Below are 25837 nucleotides of genomic sequence, written 5' to 3' on the forward strand. Positions count from 1 at the left end.
CATTAACAACAAACTTGAATTTAAATAAATAAATTTTTAAAAGAAAATAATTCATCTAACATAAAATAATCATATCAAGATAAAACAATGCTTTAATATATCCAGTCTAAAAATGAAATTATGACCAGAGAAACAATTGCCTCTTGCTTAGGCAATTTGGTAGAAGTGGTGACTTAGGGAAGGAAGTGCTTGATGTTTCTATAACACAATCACAGCCATTTGTCACTTCTTGTATTCCTTGCAGTAAACATTTATCATGGCATGGGAGAATCAGACCTTCAACTCAGACTTTATCCTGGAAGGAATCTTCAATGACAGCCCCACTCACATCTTCCTTTTCTCACTGGTCTTGGGCATCTTCACAGTGGCCTTCATGGGAAACACTGCTATGGTTCTCCTCATCTGCCTGGACAACCAGCTCCACACCCCCATGTACTTCCTTCTCAGCCAACTCTCCCTCATGGACCTCATGCTCATCTGCACCACTGTACCCAAGATGGTTTTCAACTACTTGTCTGGCAGGAAGTCCATCTCTCTGGCTGGTTGTGGAGCCCAGATATTCTTATATGTGTCTCTGCTTGGAGCAGAATGTTTCCTGTTGGCTTCAATGGCTTATGACCGTTATGTTGCCATTTGCCACCCATTAAGATACTCAATTCTCATGAACCAGAAAATATGTGGTCTCATGGCAGCTTTTTCATGGATTCTTGGCTCACTTGATGGTATAATTGAAACTGCAGTTGCATTGTCTTTCTCATATTGTGGTGCCCGAGAAATACCCCACTTTTTCTGTGATGTCCCTGCCCTTCTCACTCTCTCATGCACTAACACATTGTTATTTGAAAGGATGATATTTGTATGCTGTATTATTATGCTTCTTTTCCCTGTAGCAGTAATCATTGCTTCCTATGTTCATGTTATTGTGGCTGTCATTCACATGGGATATGGAGAGGGCCCACGTAAAGCTTTTGGCACCTGTTCCTCTCACCTCATGGTAGTAGGAATGTATTACGGAGCAGCCATGCTCATATACATGCGGCCCAGTTCAGATCGTACCCCCACCCAGGACAAATTCGTGTCTGTCTTCTACACTATCCTTACTCCCATGCTGAATCCTCTCATCTATAGCCTCCGCAACAAGGATGTGGCCAGAGCATTCATGAAGGTGTTAGGAAGGGGTAAGTCTGGAGAGCAAATTGCCTGATAATCTTTACGCTTTGTTTTTTCCCAGTACCTTCTTTGCTTTATGCTTAAATCTATGTATTCAATCAATCCAATTAAGTAACTAATATTTCCTGATCTTTGTAGATTTATAGGCAACAATAAAGATTTTAGAAATTGAAAAATTGTTTTCATTTTTTCTTCAAATAGTTTCAATTTTTATGGTAGTTTGAAGCTATGGCTATAAGGAAATCATTTATTACAAAAAAATCCGCAATTTATTCTATTGTATTATACCAATTAAAAATTTTTTTTTGCCATGACTACATCCCATTGTTTGGTTGCATTGATTAAAATTATTGTTTTTATAACATGTCATTAAGCTTAACCTTGGAGAAAAAATGCTTTTTATGAAATCCAAAAGTCTTAATTTGGAGTGATCAATTTTTTTAAAAAAGTGAATGACGAAGCAATTTATGGGAATGAATATAAGATTATTATGTAAATGAATTTGTCATAACTGGATGGGAAATAAGGGGTATTGTATTGTGATATAGCCACATTGAGCTTTAATTGTTCTAGAAATTGCCCTTCTTAGGGGCGCCTGGGTGGCTTGGTCGGTTGAGCATCCGACTTCAGCTCAGGTCATGATCTCACGGTCCATGAATTTGAGCCCCACGTCGGGCTCTGTGCTGACAGCTCAGAGCCTGGAGCCTGTTTCAGATTCTGTGTCTCCCTCTCTCTCTGCCCCTCCCCTGTTCATGCTCTGTCTCTCTCTGTCTCAAAAATAAATAAACGTTAAAAAAATTAAAAAAAAAAAGAAATTGTCCTTCTTCGGGATAGTAGATAACTGGGGTGTTATTTATTTTATTTTCCTATAGAAATCAAACAGTCTTATACATGGGAAACTAAAATGTAAATATGAATCCTAAAACATGGTTTTTCTCATTCTTATTTTCCTCTTTATATGGATTGTGTACTGTTATTGTATGAAAACATAAAAATTTTTGTTTAATAAAGAAGTATTGGTTTTCTTTAGGCTGCATATTCTCCTTAAATCTCATGTGTGACATCCCCAAATATAAGTTCATAATGATATTTTTATCTATCTAGATATATGTATAAAATACATATATGTAGATCATCATTTAGATATAGATGATATAGATATATAATTCTGGAGATTCTTGTGGCTTAAACAGAAAAATCTTTATACCGTAATATGAATATGAGCTGTTTCATTAAAACTGTGTGGCAACATCCCCACTGTATACAACAAATTAACACAAATTTAGCAGCTGTGAAGAGCAACCGTTTATATCAGAGTTTATATTTGTCAGAGTTTCCAGCGTGGCTAACATGGATATTCTGCTTCTGATATCAGAATGTAAGATCCATGTGTTGGTTGGAGCTGCGGTTTTATCTGAAACTTAAGGTCACCTTCAAAGCTCATGCGTTTGTTGAAATGAGTAATTTTTTAAATAATATATTGCTTTTATTTTTTTAACTTTATTTTTTTTAATTTACATGCAAATTAGCATATAGTGCAACAATGCTTTCATGAATAGATTCCTTAGTGCCCCTTACCCATTTAGCCCATCCCTCTCCCACAATCCCTTCCATTATTTTTGTTTCACTTCCATTATTTTCATATGTTTTGTCTCTTAAAGTCTTCATATGAGTGAAGTCATGAGTTTTGTCTTTCTCTGACTAATTTCACTTAGCATAATACCCTCCAGTTCCATCCATGTATTTGCAAATGGCAATATTTCACTCTTTTTGATTCATTCCATTATGTGTGTATGTGTGTGTATGTATATACATATATATGTATACATATTCATATACATATATATATACACATATATGTATATGTATATATATATATATATATATATATATATATATAACTTCTTCTTTACCCATTCATCCATCGATGGACATTTGGGCTCTTTCCATACTTTGGCTATTGTTGATAGTGCTGCTATAAACATGGGGGTGCATGTGTCCCTTAGAAACAGCACACCTGTATCCCATGGATAAATGCCTAGTAGTGCAATGGCTGGGTCGTAGGGTAGTTCTATTTTTAGTTTTTTGGGGAACCTCCATACTTTTTTCAAGAGTGGCTGCATCAGCTTGCATTCCCACCAACAATGCAAAGAGATCCTCTTTCTCCGCATCCTCACCAACATCTGTTATTGCCTGAGTTGTTAATGTTAGCCACTGACAGGGGTAAGGTGGTATCTCATTGTGGTTTTGATTTGCATTTATCTGATGATGAGTGATGTTGAGCATTTTTTCATGTGTCAATTGGCCATTTGGGTGTCTTCTTGGTGAACTGTCATGTTTTGCCCATTTCTTCACTGAATTATTTGTTTTTTGGGTGTTGCGTTTGATAAGTTCTTTATAGATTTTGGATACTAACCCTTTATTTGGTGTGTCATTTGCAAATATCTTCTCCAATTCTGTTGGTTGCCTTTTTAGTTTTGCTGATTGTTCCCTTCACTGTGCAGAAGCTTTTTGTTTTGATGAGGTCCCAGTAGTTCATTTTTTACTTTTGTTTCCCTTGCCTCCGGAGACATGTTGAGTAAGAAGTTGCTGTGGCCAAGATCAAAGAGGTTTTTGTGTGCTTTCTTCTCGAGGATTTTGGTGATTTCCTGTCTTACATTTAGGTCTTTCATCCATTTTGAGTTTATTTTGTGTATGGTGTAAGAAAGTGGTCCAGGTTCATTGTTCTGCATGTCACTGTCCAGTTTTCCCAGCACCACTTGCTAAACAGAGTGTATTTTTTCCCGTTGGATATTCTTTCCTGCTTTGTCAAAGATTAGTTAGCCATACATTTGTGGGTCAATTTCTGAGTTCTCTATTCTATTCCATTTATCAGAGTGTCTTTTCTTGTGCCAGTACCATACTGTCTTGATGATTACAGCTTTGTAGTATAGCTGGAAGTCTGGGATTGTGATGCCTCTTCCTTTCGTTTTCTTTTTCAAGATTGTTTTGACTATTCAGGGTCTCTTCTGATTCCATACAAATTTTAGGATTATTTGTTCCAGCTCTGTGAAGAATGCTGGTGTTACTTTGATAGGTATTGCATTGAATATGTAGATTTCTTTGGGTAGTATCGACATTTTAATAATATTTGTTCTTCCTATCCAGGAGCATGGAATATTTTCCATCTGTTTGTGTCTTCTTCAATTTCTTTCATAAGCTTTCTATAGTTTTCAGTGTATAAATTTTTCACCTCTTTGGTTGGATTTATTCCTAGGTATTTTATGGTTTTTTGTGTAACTGTAAATGGGATCAATTCCTTGATTTGTCTTTCTGTCACTTCATTGTTGGTGTGTACGAATGCAACCTATTTCTATGCATTGATTTTATATCCCTTTACTTTGCTGAATTCACTAATCATTTCTAGCTGTTTTTGGTGGAATATTTTGGGTTTTCTATACAGAGTATCATGTCATCTGTGAAGAGTGAAAGTTGGACCTGCTCCTGGCTGATTTGGATGCCTTTTATTTCCTTATGTTGTCTGATTGCAAAGGCTACGACTTCCAATACTATGTTGAATAACAGTGGTGAGAGTGAATATCCCTGTCTTGTTTCTGACCTTAGGGGGAAAGATCTCAGTTTTTCCCCATTGAGGATGATATTAGCGTTGGATCATTCATATGTGGCTTTTATGATCTCGAGTTATGCTCCCTCTATCCCTAATTTCTTGAGGGTTTTTATAAAGAAAGGATGGTGTATTTTGTCAAATGCTTTCTCTGCACCTATTGAGTGAATCATATGGTTCTTTTATGTTTCCTTTCTTTTAATGATATGATGAATCACGTTATTGTTTTGCAGATATTGAACCAGCCCTGCATCCCAGGTATAAATCCTGCTTGGTAGTGGTGAATAATTTTCTTAATGTATTCTTGGATCCAGTTGGCTAATATCTTGTTGAGAACTTTTACATACATGGTCATCAGGGAAATAGGTCTATAGTTCTGCTTTTTAGTGTGGTCTCTGTCTGGTTTTGGAATCAGGATAATGCTGGCTTCATAGAAAGAGTTTGGAAGTTTTCCTTCCATTTCTGGAACAGTTTTTGGAACAGTTTCAAGATAATAGGTGTTACATCTTCTTAGTGTTTGGTAGAATTACCCTGGAAAGATATCTGGCCCTGGACTCTTGTTTTTTGGCAGATTTTTGATTACTAATTCAATGTCGTTACTGGTTATGGGTCTGTTCAAATTTTCTATTTCTTTCTGTTTCAGTTTTGGTAGTGTATATGTTTCTATGAATTTTTCCATTTCTTCCATATTGCCCATTTTATTGGCATATAATTGCTCATAATATTCTCTTATTATTCAGTACTCACTCAGAACATCAATGGACTCAATGTTCCAAACAAAAGGGTAACAATGTATAAGAAAACAAGATCCATCTATATGCTGTTTACAAGAGACCCACTTTAGACCTAAAGACACCTTCATATTGAAAATAAGGGGATGGAGAACCATCTATCATGTTAATGGTCAACAAAAGAAACCCAGAGTAGCCATACTTATATCAGACAATCTAGACTTTAAAATAAAGACTGTATCAAGAGATGCAGAAGGGCATTATATCATAATTGAGGGGCCTATCCACCAAGAAGAGCTAACAATTGTAAACATTTATGTGCCAAATGTGAGAGCACCCAAATATATAAGTCAAGTAATTACAAACATAAAGAAACTCATTGATAGTAATACATAATAGTAGGAGATGTCAACACCCCACTCACAGCAATGGACAGATCATCTACTCAAAAAATCAACAAGGAAACAATGGCTTTGAATGACACACTGGACCAGATGGACTTAAGAGATATATTCAGAACATTTCATCCTAAAGCAGCAGAATATACATTCTTCTCCAGTGCACATGGAACATTCTCCAGAATAGACCATATACTGGGACACAAATCAGCCCTAACTCCAAAAAGGTCAAGATCATACAGTGTGTATTTTCATACCACAACACTATGAAACTCGAAATCAACCACAAGAAAAAATTTGGAAAGGTAACAAATATTTGGAGACTAAACAACATCTTAGTAAAGAATCAATGGACTAACCAAGAAGTTAAAGAGGAAATTAAAAAGTATATGGAAGTCAATGAAAATGATAGCACCACAACCCAAAACCTCTGGGATCCAGGAAAGGTGGTCATAAGAGGAAAGTATATAGCAATCCACGCCTTCCTAAAGAAGCAAGAAAGATCTCAGATACACAACCTAACCTTATGCCTTAAGGTGCTGGAAAAAGAACAGCAAATAAAACACAAAACCAGCAGAAGACAGAAATAATAAAGATTAGAGCAGAAATTAATGCTATCAAAACCAAAACAGCAGTAGAACAGATCAATGAAACCAGAAGCTGGTTCTTTGAAAGAATTAACAAAATTGATAAACCACTAGCCAATGGATCAAAAAGAAAAAAGGAAATGACCCAAATAAATGAAATAAAGAATGAAGGAGTAGAGATCACATCAAACATAGCAGAAATGAGTAATTTTTATAAAGCTGACTAACATATGTTTGCTTTTTTTTAACGTTTATTTATTTTTGAGAGAGAGAGAGCATGAGAAGATGAGCAGGGCAGAGACAGACTGAAAGAGAATCTCAAGCAGGCTCTGTGACTGTGACAGAAATAGGACTCCATTCTACGAACCCTGAGATCAAGACCTGAGCCGAAACCAAGAGTCAAACACAAGTGACTGAGCCATGAAAGTGACCCTCTCTGTATGTTTTTTTTCATGAGAATTTTTGCGATGTAATGCAAACCTTAAGTTCTCTTCTGAAAAATGACAACTAGTTAATATAAGCCAATCAAAGTTCATCTTGTTTCAAATTCTTAAATTCTACTGATTTGTGATATTAATTATAGCTGCACAATTTACTCTTATTTTATAATATAACATAATAATGAGAATAACACCAGGGAATAGAGAATATGGAGATGGTTTAGGATTTTTCTGCCAGACACATCCAGATTAATTGCATACTTATATTCACAAAAGACATAAAAATAAGATTTCATTTATTGATTCTACCAGTAATCTGAGAGAAACTTGGTAATGCCCAAATGGTTGAGTGAATTAAGACAACTTTTGGAAATTATTTAAATTCATAATATTTCTGCTTATTAGATTAAGAGAATTTATAGAATTGTATTATAGACTTATAATTTGTCCAGAGCACATGTAATGGGTATTCTATTTATTATAACATTTTACACAATGAATAAAGACATAACATTGTCAATCTCATAAACAATTATGGATGCTGTATTCCATAATTTTTTTTTTCAATTTTCAGTTTTAAATACTATTAAAACAAATACTACACCTCTTGGATTCTCTGCAAAGCAAACATATATGAAAAAATTGGTGAGAGCAATAAAATAATATCCATAATGAATTTTTATTTTAATAAAAGAAAGTCTACATTTTAACCAAAATTTCTTGTTCACAATATTGTTTGACATTTTTTTTTACTGAAATTCAATTCAAACATTAGTTAAACAAGTTGTTTTAAATTTGGATGAAAGTACATACATATGTGTGTGTATATGCATATAGGTGCAAAATAAGTGTTAGTTGAAGCAGTAGAGAAAAATTTTAAAATAGTTATTTTATAAAAAAATAATGAATTTAATATTGGTAATATAAAATTTTTGTATAGAGAAATTACTCAAGACTGAAATTATATCCTAAGCTCTTGATAGGGTGCTTCAAGAATAAAACTATTGCAAAACGAGAGGTCATTCATAGATTATTAGGATTAAAAATACATTAAGTCTGTATATAAAGAAAGCCTATTTCAATATTCTTTAAAAAACAATTAGCAAGGAAAATAATATGATTATAAATTTGCTTAAACTTCCTTAAGTTATGTGTGAAAAAAATTCATAAGCTTCGATTTGAATATATAATATAAAGGAGAGGATTTGGAGCAAGATGACTGAATAAGAAATTCCAGCTCTCATAATTTATGGATATAATAATTTTCACAATTACCCATGGATGGCAGTATGTTTGTAGGAACACAAGAGCCAGAAGAGGAATTTCAGAACACTGATTAAGCAAAGAATCCAAGAACAGACACATGGAAGAAGATGAGAAGAATGATAGCACTTTATTCATGACCTTCCCTAAGATATAGCTCAACATAAAGAGACACACTTGGCTTGCAAATTATCCCAAGGGAGAAAATAAGAACAGAGTGAGGACCTGGTTTCCCCAGCCTCACAAGATATCTCCTAAGAGGTTCATATATATGTCTTGCCTTACCAGATTATTGCAATGTTAGGCCTAGATGAATAATCTGGAAGTGCTTGGAGTAGAGAAAAGGAGTGGGGGATTATAGCAACCACCACACAGACCTCAAAAACCCGTTACAGATGCTACTAACTGGCTTTGGGTCTTCACCCATGAACTTTGAAGGTTGACTCATTTGCAGCCTATCAATGAGCTGATGCATTCTCCAACCCTACACACACGCCCCCATTATGGTGCATGTTAACTTCCACAGATACAATGCAATTCCACAAATGGCATGCAGAGTATATGCAATTCAACAGTGGCATGCAAACCTCCTCAGACAGCACAAAGATTTCAGTGACCATCCTGACTCCGTGCAATTGAGAGAAGGTATGCAATCTTGAACTCTATAGGGCACTGCCCTGGGAAAAATAAGTGAAAAGATTTCAGCACCCAGTCTGATATGAGATTCAGAAAGTAAAAATTGAGAGAATGAGATTGAGAGAAGGCACACAATTCTTGACTTATCCCAAGAATAAAAAGAAGAATCGTTTAGGTGTATTTGTAGAAAATTACTGAGAGAAGTTTTCCCTGTCAGGGCTGACTGGTAAAGATCTTTAAATCTTCAAGCCACTCATCAAGGACTGGAGAAGGAGACTACTTCTTTATGTGTTAAGCAGTAATTCAAGAGTTTAAAGACAATTAAGTACCATGAAAACATAAGCCCACATAAGGAACAAAATATTCCTTCCGTGGCTGTTCCCACAAAAATAAAGAACTGTGAATTGTCTGACACACAATTCCAAATAATTATCTTACAAGGACATAGACAACTAAACATATAATCAAGACAAATTGCATGACCAAAATATAAAGTTCGATATAGGTAATTAAACCACTAAAAACAAAAACAAAATTTTGGAGCCAAAGAATATAATGACTGAACCAAAAACTAAATAGAGAACTTCTGAAGCTGAAACAACAAGCAGAAGATAAAATATGCAGCCAATAATTCTTTATTGAGCAAGAATTTTATTCAGAATAGAAGATATAAAGATAGATAAAGAGAAATAAATAATTTCACTGACAAAACCAAAGGAGTTTATGACAACTAAACCAGCACAGCAAGATATATTAAAAAGGACTCTTTGAGTGGGGACAAAATACCTCAGTTCTTATTTTTCCTAAATCAGCTCTCTACAGCTCCTACCTTCCAAGATGGGGCAGTTTTTTGACCCCTGGGTGTGTATTTTTATTCTCTCAGTCCTCAGATCGATTTACTGGGTGTTCAAGATGTTTTGATATTTATTTCAAATATCAGTTGGTTAAAATGGCAGAGGAGTAGGGAGTACGGAGACCCTAGGTTTGTCTCCTCACTCAAAAAAGCAGGCAGGGTACGCTGAGCAGAAAATCAACAAGGAAACAATGGCTTTGAATGAAACACTGATCCAGATGGATTTAACAGATACATTCAGAACATTTCATCCTAAAGCAACAGAATACACATTATTTCCAAGTATATATGAAACATTCTCCAAAACAGGTCACATCCTGTGTCACAAATCAGCCCTCAATGGGTACAAAAAGATTGAGATCATAACATGCATATTTTTGGACCACAATGCTATGAAATTTGAAGTCAACCACAAGAAAAATATTGGAAAGACCACACATACATGTAAGTTAAAGAACACCATACTAAAGAATGAATGAATTAATCAGAAAATGAAAGAAAAAAAGTATATAGAAGCAAATGAAAATTAAAACAAAAAACAAAAAACAAAAAAACCCACGATGGTTCAAAACTTTTGGGATTCAGCAAAAGCTGTCCTAAGAGGGAAACATATTGAAAAAATGGGTCCATCTCAAGAAGCAAGAAAAATCTCAAACACACAACCTAATCTACTCCAAAAGAGACAGAAAAGGAGGAGCACATGAAGGCTAAAGCTAGCTAAAGAAGGGCAATAATAAAGATTAGAGCAGAAATAAACAATATAGAAACCAAAACAACAACAACAACAGTAGAACAGTAGAACAGATCAAAGACCTCGCTATTTTAAAGAATTAATAAAGTTGATAAACACCTAGCTAGATTTATCAAAAAAAGCGAGAAAGAACCCAAATAAATAAAATCACAAATGAAAGCGATTACAACTAAAACATACATAGAAATACAAACAATTATGAAAATATTATGAAAAATTATATGACAACCAATAGGAGAATCAGAAACAAATGGATATTCCTAGACGATATAATTTATCAAAACTGAAACAGGAAGAACTAGAAAATTTGAACAGACTCATACCCAGCAAAGAACTTGCATCAGTAATCAAAAGTCTTCCAACAAACAAGAGTCCTGGAGATGACATTCCATGGGAATTCTACCAAGGATTTAAGGAAGAGTTAATACTGGTGTGCCTAGGTGGCTCAGGGTTAAACATCCGACTTCAGCCTAGGTCAGGACCTCACCATTCCTGAGTTTGAACCCTGCACTGGGTGAGCCCATTGAGCCCTCCTTCAGGCTCTGCACTTGGGATTCTCTCTGTCTCCCTCGCTTTCTCTCCCTCTCTCTCTACCCCTTGTGGGACTCTCTCCCTCTTTCTGCCCCTTGCTCACTTGTGCCCTCTGTCTCTCAAAAATAAATTTAAAAATAAAAAATAAGAAATAATTAATATCTATTTTTCTCAAACTGTTCCTAAAAAATAAAAATTAAAGGAAAACTTCCAAAATCATTCCACGAGACAAGCATTATCTTGTTTCCAAAACCACATAAAGAACCTGCTAAAAAGGAGAATTACAGGCTAATATCCTGATGAATGTGGATGCTAAAATTCTCAACAATATACCAGCAAATTGAACCCCATAGTACATTAAAAGAATTATTCACCATGATCAAGTGGGTACATTCCTGGGTTTCAGGGTTTGGCCAATATTCACAAATCAGACAATGTGATACATGAAATTAATAAAAGAAAGGATAAGAGTCATATGACTCTTTCAATTGATGAAGAAAAAGCATTTGACAAAATACAGCACCATTTTTTATTTAAAAAAAATAATGTTTATTTATTTTTGAGAGACAGTGTGAGTGGAGGAGGGGCAGAGAAAGAGGGAAACACAGAATCTGAAGCAGTCTCCAGGGTCTGAGCTGTCTGAAAAGAACCTCTTGCAGGGCTGAAACTCATGAACTGTGAGATTATGACCTGAGCCAAACTGAGACGCTGAACTGACTGAGCTACCCAGGGACCCCAGAAGCATCCATTCTTAATAAAAACCCTCAAAAAGTAGGTATAGATTGAATATGCCTTAACATCATAAAGGTCATATACAAAAGACCTGCAGTTAATATCATCCTAAATGTGGAAAGTCTGAGAGCTTTTCATGTATGGTCAAGAAAAAGGCAGTGATGTCCACTCTCACCATTGCTCTTTAACATACTTTTGGAAAGTTTAGCCTCAGCAATCAGACAATAGAAAGAAATAAAAGGGATCCACATAGGCAAGGAAAAAGTCAAACTTTCACTATTAGCAGATGACATGATACTCTATATAGAATACCCAAAATATAACAAAAATCTGCTAGAACTAATACATGAATTCCACAGTCACAGGATACAAAATCAATGTAAAGAAATCTGTTTCATTTATGTACACCAGTACTGAAGAAGGAGAAAAAGAAATCAAGGAATTGATCTCATTTGAAATGCACAATAAGATAAAAGGAACAATAAGATATATAGGAATAAAACTAACCAAAGAGGAAAAAGTTCTCTACTCTGAAAACTATAAAACAAATATGAAAGAAATTGAAAAGGACACGAAGAAATGGTAAAACATTTCATGCTCAGGGAACAGACAAATATTGTTAAAATGTTTATACTACCCAAAGAATCTACATATTTAACGCAATCTATATCATAATATTTTTTTTTATGTTTTAACCTAATTTTTTAGAGGGTTAGAACAGACAAACCTAAAATCTGTATGGAACCACAAGAGACCCCAAATAACCAAAGCAATCTTGAAAAAAGCAAAGTAAAAATGGAGGCATCCTGATTCCAGATTTCAAACTATAATACAAAGCTTTAGGCATCAAGATAGCATGGTACTGCCACAGAAACTGACACATGGATCAATGGAACAAATAGAAAACCCAGAAAATGACTAAAACTATATGGTCAACTACTCTTCAACAAAATAGGAAATAATATCCAATGGAAGAAAATCTCTTCAACAAATGGTGTTGGGAAAACTGAACATCAACATGCAGAAGAAACTGAACAACTTTCTTACACCATACACAAAAATAAATTCAAATGTATGAAAGACCCAAATGTGAGACAAGGAAACCATCAAAATCCTAGAGGATAACACAAGCAGCAACCTGTTTGTTCTCGGACATAGCAATATTTTTCTAGATACATCACCGGAGTCAAGGAAAACAAAGCAAACACGAACTATTGGGACATCATCAAGATAAAAACTTCTGTACAGTGAAGGAAACAATCAACAAAACTAAAATACAGCTTAAAGAATGGGAGAAGATATTTGTCAATGACATATCTGATAAAGGGCTAGCATCCAAAATCTATAAACAACTTATCAAACTCAAAACCCCCACAATACAAATAATCCATGGGCAGAATACATGAATAGACATTTTTCCAGAGAATACATCCAGATAGCTAACAGACACATGAAAATATGTTCAACATCACTCATCCTCAGAGAAATACAAATCAAAACCATAATGAGATACCACTCAATAACCTGTCAGACTGGCTAAAATTAACACTAGATACAACAAGTATTGGTGAGGATGCAGAGAATGGGGAACACTCTTGCACTGTTGGAGTGAATACAAACTGGTGTAGCCACTGTGGAAAACAGTGTGGCAGGTCCTCAACAATTTAAAAATAGAACTACCCTTCAATCTAACAATTGCACTACAATGTATTTACCCAAAAGATACAAAAATACAGATTCAAAGGGGTACGTGTATCCCAACGTTTATAGAAGCTAAACTATGGAAAGAGTCCTAATGTCCATCAACTGATGATTGTATATAGATGATATAGTATATATCATCTACATCCATCAAAAGGAATGGAATCTTGCCATTTGCAATGAGATCAATGGAGGTAGAGTGTACTATGCTAAGAAAAAAGTCAGATAAAGAAAGACACATGCCATATAATTTCACTCATTTGGAATTTAAGAAAAAAACAAATGAACATATGAGAAGGTGAAAAGAGAGGGAAACAAACCATAAGAGACTCTGTGTTAGTGTGGGGTGGGCTAAATGGTGATTTGTTTTAATGATTTTTATTAACAAGGGCACTTGTCATCTTGAGCACTGGGTGTTATACATAAGTGATGAATTATTAAAACCTACTCTTCAAAACAATATTACACAATATGATAAGTAACTAGAATTTAAATTAAAATTTGAAGAAAACCCACCTGTTATTTCTTGTCTTTTTGATGTTAGTTATTCTGAATTTGTGACATAATACCACATTATGGAGTTCAAAATGATATATGCACTCCTATGTTTATCCCAGATTATTTACAATAGCCAAGATATGGAAGAAAACTAAATGTACAATGATAGATGAAGATATACATATCAGATAAAATCTTGTCACTAGTGACAACATGAATGAACCTAGAGTTGATTATGCTAAGTGAAATAAGACAGAGAAAGTCAAATCCGAAATGATCTCACTTATATGTGAAATCTAAAACAAAAACAGAGAGAGAGAGAGAGAGAGAGAGAGAGAGAGAGAGAGATGAACAAATAAAAAAAGAAAAAATTCATAAATAGAGAACAAACGAATGGTTGTAGAAGAGATAGGGTGAGGGAGTAAGCAAAATTGGTGAATGGGGATTCAGATATATAAACTCCTCTTTATAAATAAGTTATAAGGATGAAAAGCACAGTGTAGAAAATATAATAAATCATTTTGCAATAATTTTTGGATAGTGACAAATGTTGTGTACATTTACCATGCTCAGCTTTGTGTAAGGTATAGAATTGTCAAATTGTGCTTTATACCTGTAACTAATATAACATTGTATGTCGACTGTAATTAAAAAAAAAAGATAACAAAGGAACAGACATGAATGGCATAAAATTCAGGGATCCAACAGACATATATGGAACATTCCATCCAAGAGCAGCAGAACACATTTTCTTCACAAGTGCACATGGACTACTCTCCAGGATCGATAATATGGCAGGCCATGCAGTGAGTCTAAAAAAAAAAAAAATAAATAAGAAAATTGAAATAGTATGTTTCTTTTCCACCCACAATGGTATAAAACTAGAAAGGATTGTTAACAGGAATAATAGGATACATTTACAAATTTAGCAGACATAAACATAGACATTATAGTAGTTTTCTTATAGTAGATAAAATGCAATCCAGATTATAAAAGCCAATAGAGATTATTAAAAAATAGAGATTATAAATAATCAACATAATATAGAAATGTTTTTGAAAAGGTAAAAAAATTGGCAAATCTTTAGCTAGACTAATTTAAATAGAAAGGACTGAAATTAATGACATTATCAGTGAAAGAGATATTGCAACTGGTACCACAGAATAACAAACGATCATAAGAAGAATGAAAAATTATATGCGTGGAAATTCGCTAACCAAGAGGAAAAGGATACACTTCTGTAAATTTACAACCTACCAAGACTGAATTATGATGAAATGGAAAATCCAGGGAGACAATTAACAAGTAAGAGATGAAATCACTAACCAAAACCTCACAATACAAGAATTCCAGGAGCAGATGGCATCATTAGTGAATTCTAGCAAACATTTAATGATGAGTTAATAAGTATCGCTCTCACACTCCTTAAAAAATGAATAGCAGGGAATGCTTCCAAACTCATTTTATGAGAAAAGTGTTAATATAATACTAAAGGCAGTGAACTCTAACCAAAACAAAACAAAACGAAACTATAGGCCTGCATTCATGATGACCACAGATGTAAAATTCCTCAAAAACATATTAGCAACTTGAATTCAACAGCACATTACAATTATTACACACATACATAAGGACTTCTTTATAAGGCACAAATATATTTCAACATTCATAAATCAATTATTATGATACATTAGCTAAACAAAATAAAGAATAAAAAATAATGCAATCTCTCAACAGATCCAGAGAAAAAAGTATGACAAAATTCTGAATTCTTTTATGAGTGAAAACTCTCAACAAAGTGGATTTAGAGGGAAGATAGCTCAACATAATAAAGGTTATATGTGACAAGCCCATGGCTGGCATTACACTCAATGGCAGAAGACTGAAAGCTTTCTTTCTAAAACCAAGAACAAGCAAGGATGTCCACTCTCCCTCCTCTATTTAACTGAGTACAGAAAGGCCTAGCCAGAATATTAACAAATATAAATAAATTAAAAGTCACCTAATTTGAAAAGAAAGTAAGATTTTCTCTACTTGCAGACTACATGATTATTATAGAGAAAACTAAAGACTCCATTATCCTGAGAAACAGAAGACCATGAGGGAAGGGAAGGAAAAAAAAAAGTTGGAGAGAGAGGGAGCCAAACCATAAGAGACTCTTAAAAAACTGAGAATAAACTGAGGGTTGATGGGGTATAGGGGGGAGGGGAGGATGGGTGATGGGTATTGAGGAGGTCACCTATTGGGATGAGCACTGGGTATTGTATGGAAACCAATTTGACAATAAATTTCATATTAATAAAAAAAGAAAAAAATAATGGTAGGGGTGCCTGGGGGGCTCAGTCAGATAAGTGTCCAACTTTGGCTCAGGTCTTGAACTCACATGAACTCGCGGTTTGTGAATTCAAGCCCTGCATCAGTCTCTGCGCTGAAAGCTCAGAGCCTGGAGCCTGCTTCAGATTCTGTGTCTCCCTCTCTCTCTGCCCCTCCCCTGCTCATGCTCTGTCTCTGTCTCTCAAAAATAAATAAATGTTAAAAAAATTAAAAAAAAATACTGATAGAACAAGGGGTGACTGGCTGGCTCAGTCAGAAGAGCATGTGAGTCTTGATCTCAGGATTGTGAGTTTGAGCCCCACATTAGGTGTAGAGATTATTAAAAATAAATAAACTAACAAACAAATAAACAAACTAAAAAAATCCTGGTAGAATGAATAAATTTACCCTGTTAAATTTAACTAGAGAAACCAACATACAAAATCGGTTGTTTTTATATATTAACAAGTATATGAAAGTGAAATAAAGAAAACAATCCCATTTTCATTAAACAATCCCATTTACAGCACCAAAACGAATTAAATACTTAAGCGTAAATTTTACCATAGAGGTAAAAAACCTTTGTACTGAAACTATAAAACATTAATGAAATCAGTTGGAAAAGACACACACACACACACACACACACACACACACACACACACACAAATGGAAAGACATGTGCTCATGAATTGGAAGAATAGCATTGTTAAAATGGCCACACTATCCAAAGTTATCTACAGACTCAATTCAATCACTTCCTACATTCCAATGCTTTGTATATCCAAAGAAACTCTAAGAAAAAAAGAACAAAGCTGAAAGTGTGACATGTACTGATTTCAAATTATATGTAAAGGTATAAAAATCCAAACAATACAATATACATAAAGACACAGAGATCAACAGAACACAACAGAGGCCATAAATAAGCCCAAACATATATGTTCGATTAATATTCAAAAAAGGCACTGAAAGTGGGAGGAAGGGGGACTCTCTTAGAGAAATGATGTTGGGAAAACTGATCTAATTCAATTAGATCCTTATCTTACATCATACCAAAAATTAAAAACAAAATAATTAAAGACTTAACATAAAATCTGAAAGACTTTCAGCACTATTTTAAATAGTAATGATTAGAACAGGTATCCTTGTTTCTGACCATAGGAAAAAGGCTCTCTGTTTTTCCCCATTGAGGATGATAATAGCCATGTGTCTTCATATATGGCCTTTATGATATTGAGGTATGTTGCATCTATTCCTAATTTGTTGAGGGTTTTTATCAAGAAAGGATGCTCTATTTTGCCAAGTGCCTTTTCTGCATCCATTGACGTGATCATATGGTTGTTATCCTCTCTTTTATTAATGTGGTGTACCACATTGACTGATTCATATTGAACAACATCCCTCCATCCCAGGAATAAATCCCACTTGATCATGTTGAATAATTATTTTAATGTACTGTTGAATTCTACTTGCTAGTATGTTATTGAGAATTTTTGCATCAGTGTTCATCAAAGATATTAACTTTTGGTTCTCCTTTTTAATGGGGTCTTTGGTTTGAAATCAAGGTAATGTTGGCTTTGTGAAATGAGTTTGGAAGTTTTCCTTCCATTTCTATTTTTTTTTTTTGAATAGGCAGAGAAGTATAAATATGTATCTTCTTTGAACATCTGATATAATTCCCCTAGAAAGCCATCTGGCCCAGGAATTTTATTTGTTGGGAGATTTTTGATTACTCATACATTTTCTTTGCAGTATGGGTTTGTTAAAATTTTCTATTGCTTCCTGCTTCAGTTTTGGTAGTTTTTAGGTCGAGGAATTTGTCCATTTCTTTCAGATTGTCCAGGGTTTTGGCATATAATTTTAATAGTATTCTCTTATACTGTTTGTGTTTCTGGGGAATTGGTTGTGCTCTCTCCTCTTTTTCATGATTTTATCTATTTGGGTTCTTTATCCTTTCTTTGTGATAAGCCTGTCTAGAGGTTTGTCAATTTTATTAATTATATTGAATAAATATCTCTGTTTCATTGATCTGTTCTACTTTTGTTGTTGTTCTTGTTTGTTTGTATATTGTTTATTTCTGCTCTAATATTTATTATTTCCCTTCTGCTGGCTGTAAGCTAATTCTTTTCAGTGTAAGGTTAGGTTGTGTATTTGAGATATTTCTTCATTTTTGATATGGGCATAAATTGCAATATACTTCCCACTTAGATGTGCCTTTGCTGCATCCTAAAAGTTTAGGACTGTCATGTTTTAATTTTAATTTTCTTCCATTTATTTATTTAAAAAATATTTTTTAATGTTTATTTATTTTTGAGAGACAGAGCGTGAGTAGGGGAGGGGCAGAGAGAGACAGACAGACAGACAGAATCTGAAGCAGGCTCCAGGCTCTGAGCTGTCAGCACAAAGCCTGACACAGGGCTTAAACCCACAAGCCGTGAGATCATGACCTGAGACAAAATCAGAGACTTAACCAACTGAGCCACTCAGGTGCCCCTTCCATTTTTTTAAATCCTCTTTAATATCCTTGTTAACCCATTCATTCTTTAGTAGGATTTTCTTCAACCTCCATGTATTTGAGGGCTTCCCAATTTTTTTTTTCTTGATGTTCACTTCAAGTTTCATAGCATTGTCTAAAAATATGCATGGCATATTGGGATGATTTGCAACCCAGGATGTGACCAATTCTGGAGAGTGTTCCATGTGCATTCCAACAGAATGTGTACTCTTCTGCTTTAGGATGAAATATTACGAATATATCTGTTAAGTCCATCTGGTCCAGTGTATCACCCAAAGCCATTGTTTCCTTAGTGGTTTTCTGCTTCAATGATCTGTCCATTGTTGTAAGTGAGGTGTTAAAGTCCCCTACTATTATCGTATTATCAATGTGCTTTTTTACATTTATCATTAATTCATTTATGTATTTGGGTTCTCTGAAGGTGGTGGCATAAATATTTATAATTGTTAGACTTCTTGATAGATAGGTCCTTTAATTATGATATGTTGTCCTTCGTTGTCTCTTGCTATAGTCTGGTTTAAAAATAGTTGATGTAAGTATAGCAACTCCAGCTTTCTTTTGACATAAATTAGCATGATAAGCGGTTCTCTATCCCCTCACTTTTTTTAATTTTCAAAATTTAGTTATTTATTGAGAGACAGAGAAAAAGAGAGAGAGAGAGAGAGAGAGAGTCAGTGGGGGAGGGACAGACACAGAAGGAAATAAAGAGAATCCCAGGCATGGTATGCACTGTCAGCACAGAGCCCAATGCAGCACTCAAACCCACAAACTGTGAGATCATGACCCTAGCTGAAATCAAGAGTCAGACATTTAACTGACTGAGCCACACAGGTGCCTCTCCCCTCACTTTCAGTATGCGGATGACTTAAGGTCTAAAATGGGTATCCTGTAGGCAGCATAGAGATGGATATTTTTTATCCATTATCACACCCTATATCTTTTGATTGGATCATTTAGGCCATTTATATTCACAGTGATTATTGAATGCATGAATTTAATTCCATTATGTTGTCTATAGAGCTGGAGTTTCTGGTGATATTCTTTTGTCCTTTTTAGTCTTTGTTGCTTTGGTCTATTTTCCTCCACTTAAAAAGCCCCCCTTAAAAATTTTTGCAGGGCTGTTTTAGTGGTCATTAACTACTTTAGATTTTCTTTGGGAAAATCTTTACCTCTCCTTCTTTTCTGAAAGACAGTTTTTCTGGATAAAGAATTCTTGGCTGTATATTTTTCCCATTCAGCAAGATGAATATATCCTGCCACTTCTTTCTGGCGTGCCAAGTTTCTTTAGACAGATCTGCTGTGAATCTGATTTGTCTTTTCTTGTATTTTATGGCTTTTATTCTCTTGCTGCTTTCAGAATTCTTTCTTTGTGTACTTTGTGAATTTGACTATATGTATTGGTGTGTTTAGCTTTTTTTTTTAAATTTAATGGAAGTTCTCTGTGCTTCTTATATTTTGATTCAGTTTCCTTCCTCAGTTGAGAGATGTTTTATGCTATAATTTACTCAGCTAAATATTCTTCCACTTTTTCTCTCTCTTAATCTTCTGGTACTCCTGTTATATGAATTTTATTTCATTTTAATAAGCTGCTGAGTTCCCTCAGTCTACCTTCATCTCCCCATATGTTTATTTCTCTCTTCTTTTAAGCTTCATTATTTTCCATAATTTTATCTTCTATATCAGTGATTTATTCCTCTCTTTCATCCATCCTCAATTTTATGGACTCCATATGGGCTTGAATCTCAGTTATATAATTTTTAACTTTAGTCAGACTCGATTTTAGAGTTTTTATCTCTGCAGAAAGGGATTCTCTAGAGTTTTCTCTACATTTTTCAAGTCCAGCTGGTATCCTTATAGTTCTTGCTTTAAATTCTAGTTTAGACATCTTTCTTATATCTGTATTGACTAAATCCCTGGCCATGATATCTCCTTCCTGATCTTTCTTTTCACATGAATTTTTCCCTCTGTCCAGAAATTAAAAGAAGAAAGGGAAAAAAAAAAACAAAAACAAAAAACAAAAACTAGATTCTGTGTGTGTTTTTATAAGCCTTTTAAAAAAAATCTAGATCCAAAAAGAAAAGGAAAAAAAAAAAGAATAGAAAAGAGAAAAGTTAAAGATAAATGATATACATAAATTAAAATTAAAATAATAAAATTTTTTTTTTTAATTTTAATTTTTATTTTTATTTTTATTTTTTTTGGGACAGAGAGAGACAGAGCATGAACGGGGGAGGGGCAGAGAGAGAGGGAGACACAGAATCGGAAACAGGCTCCAGGCTCCGAGCCATCAGCCCAGAGCCTGACGCGGGGCTCGAACTCACGGACCGCGAGATCGTGACCTGGCTGAAGTCGGACGCCCAACCGACTGCGCCACCCAGGCGCCCCAAAAATAATAAAAATTTTAAAAGGAATTAAAAAGATAAAATACATGACAAATAAGGAAATAAAAAAGAATAAATATAACAAGGAGGCTAGTTCCTATTTCCCTTAGAGCTGAAGCTTTGCAGTACTTTATGATCAATGAATTGTTTATGCTGGTCTTCTAGGGGAGCATCCTGTTGCACTTATTCTCAGTTGGTTTTTCTTGTGGTTGTGAAAATATCCAGGGTGCTGAGGGGTGTGGCTTGATGTAGGTGGCTCTTTCCTCCACTCGGTAGTGTTCTTTTGCTCCTTGAAGGCTTTCGGTGCTGATGAGTAGAATGTATATGGTGGTGCTCCTCTCTCCTGTCCAGGAACTGACAGCTTCCCCACTATTCAGGGAACCTTTACAGAAGACCAATAAATCACCCCTATTGTGTCCCCGTTTTCCATAAGAAACCTGTATTCACCCTTCCTATACCCAGCCTTTATTATCTCAGGCACAAAACAGAATTTGAAAACTCCAGATTTTAGGGAATCCAGTGACATGGACTCATGCTGTTCCTCTTGAGGAGGGGCTTCTCAAGCTTTTGCTGTCTGATGATATTGCCTTTGGTGCAATTTTAAATGGGACTGATTTCTTAATTTCTTTTTCTGGTATTTCACATTGGTGTATAGATATGCAACAGATTTCTGTATATTGATTTTATATACTATGACTTACTGAACTCATTTATCAATTTTAGCAATTTTTCGGTGGAGTCTCTCAGGTTCTCAACATAATGTATTATGTTATATGTCAATAGTGAAAGTTTGACTTCTTCCTTGCTGATTTGGATGTCTTTTATTTCTTTTTGTTTTGTTATTGCTGTGCCTATGACATCCAGTACTATGCTAAATAACAGTGGTGATAGGGGACATCCTTGTCTTGTTCCTGACCATAAAGTAAACCTCTCAGTTTTCCACCATTGAGGATGATATAAGCCTTGGGTTTTTTATGTATGCCTTCTATTATTTTGAGGCATGTTCCATCTAATGCTACTTTGTTGAGGGATTTTGTCAATAATATATGTTATACTTTGTCAAATGCTTTTTCTACATTTACTAAAATGATCATATGCTTCTTATCCTTTCTTTTAATAATGTGGTGTACTGATAATATTGAGTCAGGTTTGGCTGAAAAGAATGTATACTTTTCTGTTTTATAATGGAATGTTCTGAGTATATCTGTTAAGTCCATCTCATCTAGTGTGCCATTCAAAGGCATTGTTTCCTTGTTGATTTTCTGTTCAATCAGTCCATTGATATAAGTGTGGTGTGAAAGTCTCCTACTATTATTGTATTATAATCAGTTACTTTATGTTTGTTACTAGCTGATATATTGAGGAATTCCCATGTTGGTTGCATAAATATCCAGTTGTTAGATATGCTTGTTGGATTGCTTCTTTTAAAATGATGTAGTGCCTTTTTTTTATGTCTTGTGACAATCTTTGCATTAAGGTCTAGTTTTCCTGACCATAGGTATTGCTGCTCCAGCTTTCATTTGAAACCATTTCCATGATAAATGTTCCTCCATTCCCTCACTTTCAATATACAGTTGTGCTTGGCTCTGAATGGATTCTTCTGTAGGTAACATATAGATGGGTCTTTCTTTTTTTGTTTGTTTGCTTTTCATCCATTCTTTTTTTTTTTATTTTTTTTTTATTTTTTTATTTTTTAATATATGAAATTTACTGTCAAATTGGTTTCCATACAACACCCAGTGCTCATCCCAAAAGGTGCCCTCCTCAATACCCATCACCCACCCTGCCCTCCCTCCCACCCCCCATCAACCCTCAGTTTGTTCTCAGTTTTTAACAGTCTCTTATGCTTTGGCTCTCTCCCACTCTAACCTCTTTTTTTTTTTTTTTTTTTTCCTTCCCCTCCCCCATGGGTTTCTGTTAAGTTTCTCAGGATCCACATAAGAGTGGTATCTGTCTTTCTCTGTATGGCTTATTTCACTTAGCATCACACTCTCCAGTTCCATCCATGTTCCTACAAAGGACCATATTTCGTTCTTTCTCATTGCCATGTAGTATTCCATTCTGTATATAAACCACAATTTCTTTATCCATTCATCAGTTGATGGACATTTAGGCTCTTTCCATAATTTGGCTACTGTTGAGAGTGCTGCTATAAACATTGGGGTACAAGTGCCCCTATGCATCATGACTCATGTATCCCTTGGGTAAATTCCTAGCAGTGCTACTGCTGGGTCAGAGGGTAGCTCTATTTTTAATTTTCTGAGGAACCTAAACACTGTTTTCCAGAATGGCTGCACCAGTTTGCATTCCCACCAACAGTGCAAGAGGGTTTCCGTTTCTGCACATCCTCTCCAGCATCTATAGTCTCCTGATTTGTTCATTTTGGCCACTCTGACTGCCGTGAGGTGATATCTGAGTGTGGTTTTGATTTGTATTTCCCTGATAAGGAGCGATGTTGAACATCTTTTCACGTGCCTGTTGGCCATCCGGATGCCGTCTTTAGAGAAGTGTCTATTCATGTTTTCTGTCCATTTCTTCACTGGGTTATTTGGTTTTCGGGTGTGGAGTTTGGTGTGTTCTTTATAGATTTTGGATACCAGCTCTTTGTCCGATATGTCATTTGCAAATATCTTTTCCCATTCCGTTGGTTGACTTTTAGTTTTGTTGGTTGTTTCCTTTGCTGTGCAGAAGCTTTTTATCTTCATAAGGTCCCAGTAGTTCATTTTTGCTTCTAATTCCCTTGCCTTTGGGGATGTGTCGATAAAAGATTGCTACGGCTGAGGTCAGAGAGGTCTTTTCCTGCTTTCTCCTCTAGGGTTTTGATGGTTTTCTGTCTCACATTCAGGTCCTTTATCCATTTTGAGTTTATTTTTGTGAATGGTGTGAGAAAGTGGTCTAGTTTCAATCTGCAAGTTGCTGTCCAGTTCTCCCAGCACCATTTGTTAAAGAGACTGTCTTTTTTCCATTGGATGTTCTTTCCTGCTTTGTCAAAGATTAGTTGGCCATAAGTTTGTGGGTTTAGTTCTGGGGTTTCCATTCTATGCCATTGGTCTATGTGTCTGTTTTTGTGCCAATACCATGCTGTCTTGATGATTACAGCTTTGTAGTAGAGGCTAAAGTCTGGGATTGTGATGCCTCCTGCTTTGGTCTTCTTCTTCAAAATTACTTTGGCTATTCGGGCCTTTTGTGGTTCCATATGAATTTTAGGATTGTTTGTTCTAGTTTCGAGAAGAATGCTGGTGCAATTTTGATTGGAATTGCATTGAATGTGTAGATAGCTTTGGGTAGTATTGACATTTTGACATTATTTATTCTTCCAATCCATGAGCAGGGAATGTCTTTCCATTTCTTTATATCTTCTTCAATTTCCTTCATAAGCTTTCTATAGTTTGCAGCATAGAGATCTTTTACATCTTTGGTTAGATTCATTCCTAGGTATTTTATGCTTCTTGGTGCAATTGTGAATGGGATCAGTCTCTTTATTTGTCTTTCTGTTGCTTCATTGTTAGTGTATAAGAATGCAACTGATTTCTGTACATTGATTTATGTATGCTGCCACTTTGCTGAATTCATGTATCAGTTCTAGCAGACTTTTGGCGGAGTCTTTTGGATTTTCCATGTATAGTATCATGTCATCTGCAAAAATCGAAAGATTGACTTCATCTTTGCCAATTTTGATGCCTTTGATTTCCTTTTGTTGTCTGCTGATGCTAGAACTTCCAACACTATGTTAAACAACAGCGGTGAGAGTGGGTATCCCTGTCGTGTTCCTGATCTCAGGGAAAAAGGTCTCAGTTTTTCCCCATTGAGGATGATGTTAGCTGTGGGCTTTTCATAAATGGTTTTTATGATGTTTAGGTATGTTCCTTCTATCCCGACTTTCTCAAGGGTTTTTATTAAGAAAGGGTGCTGAGTTTTATCAAAGGCCTTTTCTGCATCGATTGACAGGATCATATGGTTCTTATCTTTTATTTTATTAATGTGATGTATCACGTTGATTGATTTGTGAATGTTGAACCAGCCCTGCATCCCAGGAATGAATCCCACTTGATCATGGTGAATAATTCTTTTTATATGCCGTTGAATTCGATTTGCTAGTATCTTATTGAGAATTTTTGCATCCATATTCATCAGGGATATTGGCCTGTAGTTCTCTTTTTTTACTGGGTCTCTGTCTGGTTTAGGAATCAAAGTAATACTGGCTTCATAGAATGAGTCTGGAAGTTTTCCTTCCCTTTCTATTTCTTGGAATAGCTTGAGAAGGATAGGCATTATCTCTGCTTTAAACGTCTGGTAGCACTCCCCTGGGAAGCCATCTGGTCCTGGACTCTTATTTTTGGGACATTTTTGATGACTGATTCAATTTCTTCACTGGTTATGGGTCTGTTCAAGCTTTCTATTTCCTCCTGATTGAGTTTTGGAAGTGTGTGGGTGTTTAGGAATTTGGCCATTTCTTCCAGGTTGTTCAGGTTGTTGGCATATAATTTTTCATAGTGTTCCCTGATAATTGTTTGTATCTCTGAGGGATTGGTTGTCATAATTCCACTTTCATTCATGATTTTATCTATTTGGGTCATCTCCCTTTTCTTTTTGAGAAGCCTGGCTAGAGGTTTATCAATTTTGTTTGTTTTTTCAAAAAACCAACTCTTGGTTTCGTTGATCTGCTCTACAGTTTTTTTAGATTCTATATTGTTTATTTCTGCTCTGATCTTTATTATTTCTCTTCTTCT

At 35.1% G+C, this 25837-nt stretch overlaps 1 protein-coding gene across 1 annotated transcript; it reads left to right on the plus strand.

The window, feature by feature from the left end:
- The first annotated feature begins 256 nt into the window (after positions 1-256).
- On the plus strand, positions 257-1289 carry LOC125935061 (olfactory receptor 2M3-like). Its single transcript, XM_049648776.1, is given in 2 exon segments — positions 257-1180; positions 1182-1289. Coding segments are annotated over 2 exon segments (1032 nt in total).
- Positions 1290-25837: the final 24548 nt, after the last annotated feature.

Source organism: Panthera uncia, assembly GCF_023721935.1.
Source record: "Panthera uncia isolate 11264 chromosome A1 unlocalized genomic scaffold, Puncia_PCG_1.0 HiC_scaffold_17, whole genome shotgun sequence".
Taxonomy (NCBI): Eukaryota; Metazoa; Chordata; class Mammalia; order Carnivora; family Felidae; genus Panthera; species Panthera uncia.